General features: G+C 33.9%; 1 protein-coding gene across 1 annotated transcript in view; it reads left to right on the top strand.

Annotated features, from left to right (window-relative positions):
• PARPBP (PARP1 binding protein) overlaps nucleotides 1–13,050 on the top strand; it is an 86,583-nt gene that overhangs the window by 23,582 nt on the left and 49,951 nt on the right. Inside the window, exons 3-4 of the mRNA XM_063074702.1 lie at nucleotides 2,385–2,615; nucleotides 10,400–10,507. Of these exons, the coding sequence (XP_062930772.1) occupies nucleotides 2,385–2,615; nucleotides 10,400–10,507 (339 nt within the window). The remainder of the gene's footprint in view (nucleotides 1–2,384; nucleotides 2,616–10,399; nucleotides 10,508–13,050) is intronic.

The raw sequence follows: 13,050 nt of genomic DNA, 5'->3' as shown, positions 1-13,050 counted from the left end.
ACTTGAATAGGGAAAAGAAAGGAAATTGACGTTTTTGATTATCTGCCGTTTATCAGGTGTTATTTAATCAGCACAGTTTCATTTCATAACCAAGGAAATTGATTCAGAGGGGTTTCACTATCTTACTCAAGGTCACATAGCCAATTAGAGCTCTTAAGCAGACCTGCTAACTTTTCCCTTATGATAACAGCAAAAATTCCAGTTAATTAAATGTGTAAGTTTTATTTAAAAATTTGAATTACTATAAAGATTACTTGGATATAACATACAAAGTACAAATGTTCTGAAAAATGTGTAACTCTTGCTTTTCTTATTTTATTCTTGTGAAATACAGTTCTTCTTATGTCCGTCAGAGAATTAAGGCATTGAACATTTTGCACTTCCTTCATATATTAGCCAGCTGGCGTGTTTTCCTAGAAAAACATTTTCTGATTTGACCACAGACTCTCTCAATCAGTTGTTACTGGTTTGAATAATAGAATATGCTGTCATGGTGGGCATCTGATCATGAAAACTGATATCCCGAGTGTATTTTTATTTGGATTTAAAATGTTTTACAATCCCAGTATAAACACTGTTAATCTAGTCAAAACCTTTTCTCACAAGATCGAGAGCTTGCATAGTTTAACTAGTTAAAGTCATCAGGGGGCGACTAAATCATACATGTACATTAGGCAAAATCTTATTTTATTTCAAACTTGAATGATGTTATACTAAAAATAGAGTTAGGAATTTTTGAGATAAAACTACTTAGTTTTGGAACTTTAAATAGCTGTATTTACTTAACTGAAATACCATTTTGAGATTTTCTGGTGTGTAACCTTTGTGGGATTGGGAAGCAAAGTATACAATTTTTGATGCCATACTGGGAAATTACAAATCTGTCTTATGTTTGGGTTATAGATCCAGGGTTTGAGAGTTACTGACTTTTTGGTTGAGCATTGAACTAATTTCATGAAATATAATTAATTTTCATATAATGATATCACAGTCCCCTATGTTAAGGACAATAAAGATAATTTTCTTAGTCATGTCCATATGGATGAGTAAAGAGCTAATTATTTTAAGGCAGTTTGGACACCTTGTCTTAAATTTGGATAGTAAGTAGTAAATGTGTCTTATTATAAAAAATGTAAAGATATAGACTTAAAAGAGTCAAATATATAGAAAATTGTATATTATTTGGGTGTGTTTGATTGCTTTCTATTATTCTTAGCAGAAACCCCTAACATATTAAGAGAACTTAACTGTGGAAGACAACAACATATTACATTTCACAAAACCACATATGGATACTTAAAAATATTTTTTACTCATGTTGCACTGGAAAGGAGTAGTAAGAATTTTTTACTGAATTATGGCTGGCATTTTTTGAAAGGTACCATTATTAATACCTGGTTATTAATGTGGGAGCAGAATGCAATAATAAAAACAAACAAACTTTCACCATGTCCACTGAGAGAATTTATCATGTGGATATTGAAGAAGAAACTTTAAAGAAATCTTTACAGTTAGATAAAATACTGACATGCAGACATATTGGTAATATTAGTGGGTTTCTAAGCAACTGCATGTCACTGTAGCCAGATTACAATCTGTTTTATTTCTTCTTGGAAAAATAGGAAGCCAGTCAAAAAAGAGAAAGAAAAAGAACAATTTTTCCTGATTAGTAACATCTGACAATTTATAGAAAGAAATCTGACTATGGTTTTTTAGCACTTGTTTGTTACAGTTTAGTGTGTCCATGAGCAGGGAAGAATAAATATTATTCTCTGGCCCAAGATTTTAGCACTGATATTTTGCTTTTCCTGTAACAGTAATGAAATGAAACATAATTTTAAAAAAGTTAATCTCTGTGACCATATTTTACGACTAAGACTTGGAATATTGTGTTATGTAGGAACTCTTTATGGCATTGACAATTTTAAATAACAAGATTAAAAATACATTAGCCAAAAGAACTAAAAGGAACTAAGTATTAACGATCAATTATTTCCCCGATCAGTAGTACTTAAGTACAGCTCGCTGCCTCTGCATTCTTCTACTTCGTATAGAAGAAATTTAGTGAATTTCAGGAAATAAGACAACGTCTGTGTTTATTTGCCAATTTTGTCATGTGTAAACTTGCCTAAGTTGTTTATATTTTATAAAATCATGAAAACCTTTTTTCATTATATCTGGTTTCTGAAATTATTTTATAGCTCAACTTGGATTTATCTTCAAATCCACAAGAACGCTCTTTACTATAACAAAATATAGACTTTACTATAACAAAATTCAATTTGTATTTCCCATCTTAATTTTAAGATAATGAATATTTTGGGATCCAAGTTTATCTGCTTCTGTTGTTTGTTTGTTTGTTTGTTTTGCATCATCTCTTTCAGCACAGTGGAGAATTTACAGTCTCTCTCAGTGATGTTTTATTGACGTGGAAATACTTACTGCATGAGAAATTGAACTTACCAGTTGAAAATATGGAAGTGATTGACCGTTATGAGGACATTAGGAAGACTTATGATGATTTCTTGAAGAATAGTAACATGGTAGATCTGATCGATGTTTATAAAAAATATACGGTTTTGACGTCTAATTGTGAAAATGACATGATGTCCCCTGTAAGTATTTTTTAAAAACAATTTTATTTTAATTAAGTTAAAATTCAGCTAGGTTTAATTTGGTTTTAAACTATAGTATCACCAGTTATAGTAACTCGGTAATGTTTTTGCTTTTGGGATCATGTTAGAAATGGAAAATTTAGCTCCCTGTAAGCTAATCAGTAATTGAAAGCAATGTTTTGGTGGTACATTTTGTTGGACTTGTGTTATTGTTATTTGGCTGATATACCAAGAACAGCTTCTTATTAGATCAAAAAATCTGTAACAAAGAAATTAGTCTCAAATGCCTGATTTCTTTCTGAATTATCTTAAGGATTGCTTTTGTATTTTACTTTCTTGGCTTAATGTGTATCTGTTATTTGGCGTATGTTGTATAAATGGCTGATATGACTCTATGGATTAATATTATTTTACTAGATTGGGGTATCATTTCATGAGAATAGGATGATGCAGTATACATGAGATAAAATACTATTATTCCTTTTTTATACAAACTTTTTTTAGTGGGTATAAATTTTAAAATTAAATGGAGTTTTAGCCTTTGCAGTTTGGTTTTGTCTACATTAGAATTTATAAACTGTTTAGAATATATTTGGATATGTCTAGGTTTTTTTGAAGTGTTGAAAATATTTTTCTTTGTCTTAACATTTACTCTGTCAATAAAGTAATAGTTAAATAGTGATAATAACTGAATAATTGTAGCTGGAATTAGAAGAAAATGTTTACTGTATTTTGTAAGATATTCGAATATTTTGTAAATATTTCCATATGATATTTGGAAATAGTGCTTTAGCTGATTATCATAGAAACCTCCACTAATACAGCGGTTTATAGAAAATAAAATTTTATTTCACTCTTCTGTAAAAGATGTTTAACAATATGTAACCAGGACTGGTAGGATAGCTCTGTGCTTATCAGAGACCTATGCTTTTTCTGTCATTCTGCTCTCCCATTTTTTTTCTCTCCCTCTACCCTCAAGACCATCTTGTGGTCCAGGATAACTGTTGGAGCTCCAGATGTTATATTGGCATTCCTTGCAGCAGAAGTAGGAAGGGAGAACAGCACTCTCCTTTCATTTTAAGGAGATATAGCTCCTTTGTTTTCATTTCATTGCCCAAAGCTTAGTCACATGGCCACACCTAGCTGCGAGGGAGAGTAGAGAATATAGTCTTTATTCTGCATAGTAACATGCCAGGATAAAAACAAGAACTCTATTACTGAGGAAGAAGGGAAGAATGGATTGGCAGGCAGCTTGTCTTTGCCTTATTGGGCTATCATTGATGCTTTTGTCCTGCTGTAACTTCCTCAAAACACAAGTACACATATGCACACGCATACACACACATGCACACCAACACTATAATAAGGATACCTATGAATGAAGATTTTTTTTTTTATTTCTCCCTAGCTATATTTCATTAACTTGCTTATAGAGATGACTTTTTAAAAAGACTACTTTTACATAGTTGATTTAGAGAAACTAATCATACATAAGTATTGGATTAGAAAAACAACAAAGATTATAGTATAATCTACTTGTGGTCTTTGGACAAATTGTTTCCATGCTGTACTTTGCCCTGTTTAAGTCCTCTAATAAGTCTCCTCATTTGAGTGGCTCAATTTATAGTATGAGATATGTAAGGGTACACATTTGAGGTTGTCTATGTGGGAGACTGTCTCCAAATGTTAACATGTCTCTTTTGCAGAATACCAGGGATGAAATTGAAGCTTCTGAGATGATAGTACATGAAGTAGAAAATGTTCTGATTTAAACCATGGAAGACTAACAACTTGATTTCTGATACTTATGTTTGCCCTCAGGAAATTTCTAGTGAGGAAAAAGTAGATAGGAAAACATATCTGTACATCGACTTCTCAAAAATATAAATATAACCCTAAATTATACTAAAAGTGTCTTTAAAGATATGTTTCAGAATATTCCATACAATCCTGAATTTATGATGCTGAATTTTCATGACCCCAATAAAGTTTCTTTGTTTCTTATTTGTTGTAGCTTAAATAAGGCAGAAATTATGAGAAAGCTAAGACAGAGCAATTCTGGGAACATGGTAACTTGACTATTGCCCCTTTCCTTTTTCCTCCCTACTTTATAATTTCTCTCCTAAGGAACATGGACACAGGGCCCATGGGCATCTGGGAGCATGTAAGGTCTTGGATTGTAACTGGAGTCTAAGTATTAATAGAGAGATTTGGTACAGGGCTTACTTTCTCATGAACTAAACAAGTATCTGGAAGACAGCATCAGAAACTTGAAGAGTGAAACAGAAATGGTAGATCCTGAGGAGAGCTTTGCCTCAGAGATCTGTGGACCCTCTGGGGAAGGTCAACAAATGCTCCCTGTGAGTGTACCAGGATTCCTTGACCCTTCAGCCAGAAGTAGCTGAATTGTTGGCCTTCCTTACTGTTAGTGAAGCTTGAGAGAACACAGAAGACTTTTCCTTGGCCTCTCCAGGTGACTGGTAGCAACTGCTGCTCCATAGGGGTAGAGACGGGGGCTGGACGGTTAGCTCAGTCAGTTAGAACCTGGTGCTGATAACACCAAGGTCCAGGGTTGATCCCTGTACAGGACAACTGCCAAAGAAAAACCAAACAAAAAAACCCCCCAAAACACAGGGGTAGAGACCATTTCAACTTCCGTTACTTGTAGAACTGTCACTACTTAAGGTATCTCAGCAGTCAGAGCTGAGCCCCAAAGGGCCCATGAAGAAAACAACAAACCATCTGAAGGTTCCCAGCAGCCAGAGAAGGATGAGTCAGCGGGCAACACACATGCCTAACAAATAGAGCTGCTACACGGTGAATGATAACTTTAATACATAAAATATTAAGTCCTTAAGGAAATTCAAAGATAGCACCTAAACGTAAGCCTTTCCAGATATTAAAAAAAAAAAAAAAAAAAAAAAGCAAGTGCACCTGCTGGGGCTGAGGTTGGGGCGTGTGGGTAAATCATCTGGCCAGTCTTGCGGGGAACCGGGATGGGTCCGGAAGTGCAGGTTCTGGGGTTGAACTCGTTGGAGCATGGGAGACCTTTCATGATGATAAAGCCACCCTTGAGAAAGCTCATAAAATACAGTATCCTTGAGGAAGCGGCCCTTCTGTGGAGCCAGAGGCCATCAGGAGATGCCTCCCAACTTAGTGAAGGGGGGGGGGTCCTGTGAGTGAGTCCCTGATGCCTTCATATTCTTCTCAGGATCTCCCAATCCACCTGGCAGGGGTTAGCTCTCTGGCCACTTTCAGCAAGAGGAGGCTTTCTAACACCTAGGCCACCAAGGGCTACATTGGGCAGTTTGGGCCCGACCCAGACCTCTCAGCTCCTGCAGAAGATCCGCCAGTGTCAGCCTCGTTGGCCCAGCAGCATCAGCAGCAGCAGAAAGAAGAGTCCCTCTGAATAGGGACCTGACCATGAAACTCAGGATTGCCGCGGTTACTGACACAGCTGGGAGGAAGAGAGGAGACCTAGAGAAGCTCGTGGCTGTGATGGAACAAGTGAGGCAGTGGAAAAGCCACCTGCTTTAGAGTACTGAAGAAGCCACCCAGCACCAATTCACTGTCCAAGCCGAGAAGGAAAGGGGCACCCTAGGAGTTTCAGTTTAACACAGAAAACCAGCATCAAACCTCCTAAGTCCAGAAGTCTTAGAGACACCTGTTTTTGTGGATACCATTATAGTGCTTAATAAATAACTAGATTTTATTCTTGTAAATGTTTGCACACACGCCACCCCCCCCGCCGTTATCTAAAAACGTTTGCTTTTTTTCTTTCTTAAAACAAAAGAATTCTTATGTTTGTAGCCCCCATCCCTTCCTTGGCTGCTTCCATGCCCTTCCTCCCAGGTGTGTGGGCTGGCTCTTAGGGCTGTGGATAAAAGCTTATCCCTAGAGTGGAATCAAGAAGAGCAACCCCTAGACAAAACCTCAGACTACACTAAAGACAAAAAACAGCGTAATAGATTTTAAGGGCATGTAAGGTCTAGGATGTTTTGTTTTAAGAGACAAGTGACAGGTGAAAAGTTTTACTGTCAAGCTGTAGGATAGATGGAAAGTATTCCAGATCAAGAATCTGGTTTTCCCTGCAAGCACCCATATTTCTTCGGAGATTTCCAACAGAGAAGGGAATGATGAAATTCCTCACAAGAAGGATTAGATGTGAGGTAGCATCTGCAATTATTGGGATAGTTCAAGTTTCATCAGCTGATGTTCTGTATATGTGGTAAGCATTTACTTACTGTGTAGCACTTAAACATTTGTAAGTTTTATGAATCAGGTCCTCCTGTGTAAGACAACTATTCAAGTTGTTCACTTTTTAAAATAATTATTGATTATCAGGTTATAACATCAGATTTATAAAAATGAGAAAAGTATATTTTTCAAATATGAAAACATGAAAGTATAAAGCAGAAAAACTTCTATGTAACTGCATAACATAGAGATAAATGCTTCAGAGTAATTTCTTCTAATATTTATTATGAAAAATAAACTTTTCATGAGAACTAAAAGAGAGGAGAGAGAGAGAATAGTTCTCAACACAATGAATGAATTCAGACCCAAATTATTATCCTGAAAATCAAGCACAATAAGTATTTAAATCATAGAGAAAAAAATATTAGATAAAGAAATCATAAGGGAAAAGTTAAGAAAATTTAACTTAGATTTTAAGTGGAGGTTAGATGTAAAGGACTTAACATGCAAATGATAGAAATCTCAGAAGGAAAAAAAACATTCATAAGAGGCTATAAATATATAATATATTTGTTATGAATATATTCGTTATAATAAATCTTTCTCTTAGCTGAAAAGAAACCTGCATCTGTTGATGATGAGTGCTTACCAAGTTCCAACATGTATTGATGAGAGAAGACACATACCTAGGTATATCCTGGTAAAATTCCTGAATTCTTAAGGATAAAGATAAATATTACACGCTTTCTTATTTAACTTTATTATTTAATTTAAGTATAATTTAAATATTATAAATTTCTTGTTTAACAAAAAATTAAATAGCATTTCCTGAAGGAAGCAACCTAAAAATCTCATCCCCAACCAAGATATCATTTTTATTAGTCTGTTAAAGGAAGTATTTGTGAAGATATGCAAAAAATTTACAATGTCTTGCTTGTATCTCATGTGAAGAATTTAATTTTCCAGAGACCTTAATAATTAAACAGATAAACTGGAACACATATCTGTTGAGGGAAAGATGGTAGATCAATGAAACTTGGAGTGTGTGTAGTTAAAATCATAAGGGAGTATATAGGTGCTAAAATGGAAGGCTTACACTAAGGGTGATTCTTATATTAGAATTAAAACTGCTAAACATTGTAGTTTGTTGAGAGAAGTGGCAGTCATTACTTTTAAATAATAGATAAGGGTCTGATCTGAGTATAGGGTAAGGAAAGGTAACCATTAATTGAATGGAAAAATATAGTACATCTTTCAAGTTAATAAGAGAATTAAAATAGAATGAGTAGCAGCTTATCAAATCAGTAAAGGTACAAATCAATAGGATTAATAGTGTATAACAGCAAATATATTGGGATTTTTATGCTTCAGAAAGCCTTACACTATATTATCTAGAATCCTAGTATTCAGATTTTTAGGTCTTAGTACCTCTACACACTGAGAAATTATTCAGGATTACAAGGAGATTTTGATTATGTGGGCTATACCTATTGATATTTAAATCAATATTGATATTTTAAAATTAAAAATATTAAAAATTAAAATTGAGTAATTTTTAAAATATTTACTTAAAACACTGATAATAAACCTATTAGACGTTAACTTAAATAACATTATTTTATGAAGAATAATTATTTTCCAAAAATGAAAATAAATTGTGAGGATAATGACATTGTTTTATATCTTTCCAAATATCTTTAATTTTGTGTGTGATAAAAATGGCTGGATTCTCATGTCTGGTTCTATTTGATATGTTGTTTTGATTGAAACATGTCAAGAAAATTTGGCTTCATGTCTATAGCTAGTTGAAAAAGGGAGGATCCTGAAACAGTTCTAGGGACCTCGCCTTGAAACATTCTTTGAGACCCAGTGATCTAGAACAATGTACTTTGCATGTAGTTAAATATGAAAACAATTTTACCAGAAAGTAATATTCTCCCCCTTTTTTTGGTAATATTGTGTTTTGCTTTTAACATCTCTTTTGAAGACATAAGAATCATAAGTGTGAGAACTACCTCTATTCAAAATTTGTTAAAGAGTGAATTCTCTTTTTAGTGATGGAGCACTTTGAGATTGAAAAGTTGTAAATATTACGTACAATAACTAAAAGTTGGAACCAACCTAAATGCCCATTGACGGATGACTGGATAAGGAAAATGTGGTGTATATACAGTGGAATATTACTCTGTTGTTAAAAGGAATTAAATTCTACCATTCACAGCAACATGGATGAATTTAGAGAAAATTATGTTAAGTGAAATTAGCCAGCATGTCTTCATTCATAAGTGGGAGCTGAAAAAAAAAAAAGACAAAAGAAAGAAAAATATAACAATCACAATAATTCCTTGAATTCTCAAAAGGGGAGAATGAAACTGAGGGCTAGAGGTGGGAAAGCGGGAGAGGTGAGGGGATTAGGGAGAAACTGGTAAAGGGACACAAACAAATGTTTACATTGTGTAATGATTAAAAAAAATTTGTAAATATAATGAACAACAAAATCCTAGGCTTTTTCTCTTATAATTAACTCTGCGAATACCAGCTCATATCATTAGAATTGTGGCAAACCCGATTGCTTCTCAAGATGTATACATATTGGTGAATTATTTCAGTTAAAACTTTGTAATAGCTGAGAGGAAAAGTGTTTTGTAATTTCATTGAGCTTTTAAATTCAATTTGTACCTCCCCTCCAGATTTACTCATCAGTAATGGTGTGTGTGTGTGTTTGTGTATCTGTATAATATTATATCTCGGGATAAGTGAAATAATATAGAGATGTTGAGTAGTATCGCAGGGTGAAAGCAAATATCTCTTTATAAATTGTTTTTTCATGCAAACTTATTTATTCTGAAATACTGTATTGCTTAGGACACTAGATTAATTTATATAAATATAAAATGAAGCACCTCTTTGGACTCTGAGCAGTTAGTGTGTTTACTATTACTTCTTCACTAGTTTATACACTTTGTTTACAATTAATTTTCTTAAAATCACCTATTCTAGTCAGATGATGGGTCATTAACATGTAAAAGAGATGACAAAATTTTTCCTTGACTTACTGTGAGGCCTTAGGTAAGAGTTTTGTTTCTTTAATTTTTCTTATAAAAAATAAGAAGCTCAGACTAAATTTCCAAGGTCACCTTTTTATCTCTAAAATTGTAAAACTCTGTGAGTACAGGTACCATTGGAAACAGATTGAAGCATTTTATTACGAAGTTTAATTCCATGTATACTTAATGACTGCCAACAAATGTCAGGTAATACCCTGCACTGGAATATCAGTGACACTAAGTAGAGCCTGATGTGAAGTTGCACCTTTCTCTTGGTCCTGGGGGTCTCAGGAGGCAGGACTACACGTAGCATCTGCAAGGAGTTCCCCAGGAAGCAGGGCCACATGCAGCCCTGCCAAGAGAGTTCAGCAAGGTAACTTGCTCAGGGCACGCCTTGAGCTAGGGTCTGCCGCCTTGGGAGGCGGGCAACTAGAAACCAGACAGAAAGTTCTGGAGCAAGTGTTCTCCTTCATTTTCCTCCGTGAAGTATTTTTTATAGTCAGGATAGCATTTTATTTGTATACCCTATATTTCCTACAGAGTCAACTACAGGATTTTCTGTCTGGAAAACAGTATGCAGTAGATGACGAAGCTGATCATTATGTACCAACATCACCAATGAGTAAACACAACCAAGATAATGAAAAGGTACTGATAAATTGTGAGTAAATTAAAGCAGGATATGATCCCCTTCAAATCACTATGAATTTGGTGGTACATTAGAGTTATTGATGCTTTGTTGTTTTTTTTAATAAGTTTTTAATTTGTTTACATAAAACTGTATTTGCAAAAATTAATACATTGGAAACTGGCAAGTGTATGATAATAATCAGGGTCTTCATGGTTTAGGGCCAAGGGTAAGAGGTACCTAGCAAGAATAGTTATCATTCAAAGTTCCAGAAAAGTAGTCCAGATTGTGAAGAGTTATTTGAATCTTTCTACTTGAGAAACTTCATATTTACTGTTTTAGTTGGTTGATTTTGGGGAGAATGTGTTCAGTTGAAAAATCTGGTTTGTACCTTTTGCAGTAGTACAACTGATGTGTTAAAAGTTATGATAACAGGGTTCATTGTGCAAACAAAACACAGAAAAGTGGTGCCACTTACAGATTTAGTCGAATATAATTTATCTTCAGCTGAACACTATGCTAGATACATAATTATATATGGTGACCCCCCCCACAACCATGGTAATGAAAGTTTCTATGGTCAATAAAATCATCATTGACAAGATGAAAGTATGAGTATCAGAAAAAGCAGTAAAATTGCATTGAACATATTTTAAAAGTCTGATATATAAAAGGTCAAGAATGCACTACTTCCAAAACCAGCTGCTTAAGTAAGTTAACACATTTGTGAATCAACTTCTTCCTTTTTCAGGAAACATTGCTGAGGTGGATTCACCCATAAGCCCTATTTTATACAGATTGCACTTTAAAAAATATATTTTATCACTGTCCTCAAGTAAATACCTGTATATCTACTTCCTGGATTTAATAATGTGCTTTATACCTGCATCTAGTATTTTTTTCTGTTCTATTTAAAAGTAAATTGCTGATATCATGTAGGAACTTTATCCCTAAAATTCTTCAGCATGCATTCTCTGAAAATGAGAACATAACCACAAAATCATTTATCATGTATAAGAAAACTTAAATACGAATTCTGTAATATCATTTACTAACTTCCATATTCAAATTTCTCCATTTGTCCCCCAAATGGTTTTTATGTCTCTTTAGACTCTTTTAATCTAGAAGAATTCCCTTAATCTTTTTTTTTCTTTCTTTTTATTTGATTATTTCCTTGTGGTGTTATTTAACTTATTCCTCTGCTATATTTCTGATAAACTGGCAGTTACATCTGAAAGCTTGCTTAGATTTAGATTTAATGTTTCATAAGAAATACTTTATATCTGTTGCAGAGTATTTAATTTTCTATCACATCAGGAGACACAAACTCAGGTTGTCCCAAATTGCCGGATGTCTCCAGTAGAAAGATGTAGTTTTCCCTTTGCTGTCAGCAAAGATCTTTTGGATGATACTCTGGCACTGCGTAAATATTCTGTTCACAACAACCTTTTACCTAATGGTATTAAGCATGCATTGATAATCCTTGCCTGAATCAGTTATTTCTTAGCTTTGTAGAATAGTAAGTTTATAATTCTATCATGTTTTTGTATTAATTAACTGCCATTTCTTAGTAAAGAGACCCTTATCTCAAATGGGATGAAGTCTAGTTCTCTAAAGATGTCAGGGTCACTGCTTAATTTTCTTTACCTATTTAGGAGTTGGCATAATAGTTATACAGAAGGGGCAAATTAGGTATTTTTTTCTATTTATCTTTCTCCTTTTTTGGGTGTATATTATTATGGACTCATAGATTTTTGTTTATTAAGTATTTTTAAATCAGTTACCTTTGATGCTAAAATAGAAGCCCCTCTAGCTGGCTTCTGTGTCTTTTCTGCATGCCCTGTTAGGCGTTTTGATCATTTTCCTCTTTTCTGGTACAAGAAAATATCCCAAGCCCTCCTTGAGTGTCTCCTGCCCAGACCTTGTTCCTTTTAGTGATTTGTAACTATTTTCTCTTGCTTGAAATTCATTTTTCACTTGCATACTTTTTGTTTTTCTCTCCTGCCTCAAATCTTGACAAAATTCTTATCAACTTCTCCTAGTCTTTTCCTAGTCTTTTCTAAGTGGCACGTAAGGAGTACGTTTATATATCAAGAAGGTAGATTGCTTATAGATCTCTTCTGTTTGATTTATCCCACATGCTCTATAGGGAGGAAATAATAATTGTTATTATACTTTTTTATTAAGAGGAATGAACTAATTTGTATATGTAAAAAGACCTAAGTTTTTAGAATTTTGGCTTCCAAATATAAAACATAATCCTAAAGGGATATGCATCACCAAGGATTATAGTATATAGAAATTGATGGGTCTTCATTGTAAGCATATAGTTTCCTCATTTACAAAGCACTCACAGTTCATTTCATTGTGTGAATCCACTACTTTTTATCTTTTGCTTTCTTGGATCATATTTTCTGATAGAATTTTGTCTACTTATTGATTTTATTCTACTAATTTGATTAGATTTTTCAAGGAATGTTAAAATAGCAGCTATCCTCTTAGTCATGCTTCTGTTAGTTTCTAACTTTTCTTTTTACAAGGTATTTTTGGAAGTCAATATATT

Source organism: Cynocephalus volans, chromosome 12 (assembly GCF_027409185.1).
Source record: "Cynocephalus volans isolate mCynVol1 chromosome 12, mCynVol1.pri, whole genome shotgun sequence".
In the NCBI taxonomy this organism is placed as follows: domain Eukaryota; kingdom Metazoa; phylum Chordata; class Mammalia; order Dermoptera; family Cynocephalidae; genus Cynocephalus; species Cynocephalus volans.
This window is presented reverse-complemented; position numbering and strand designations above follow the sequence as displayed.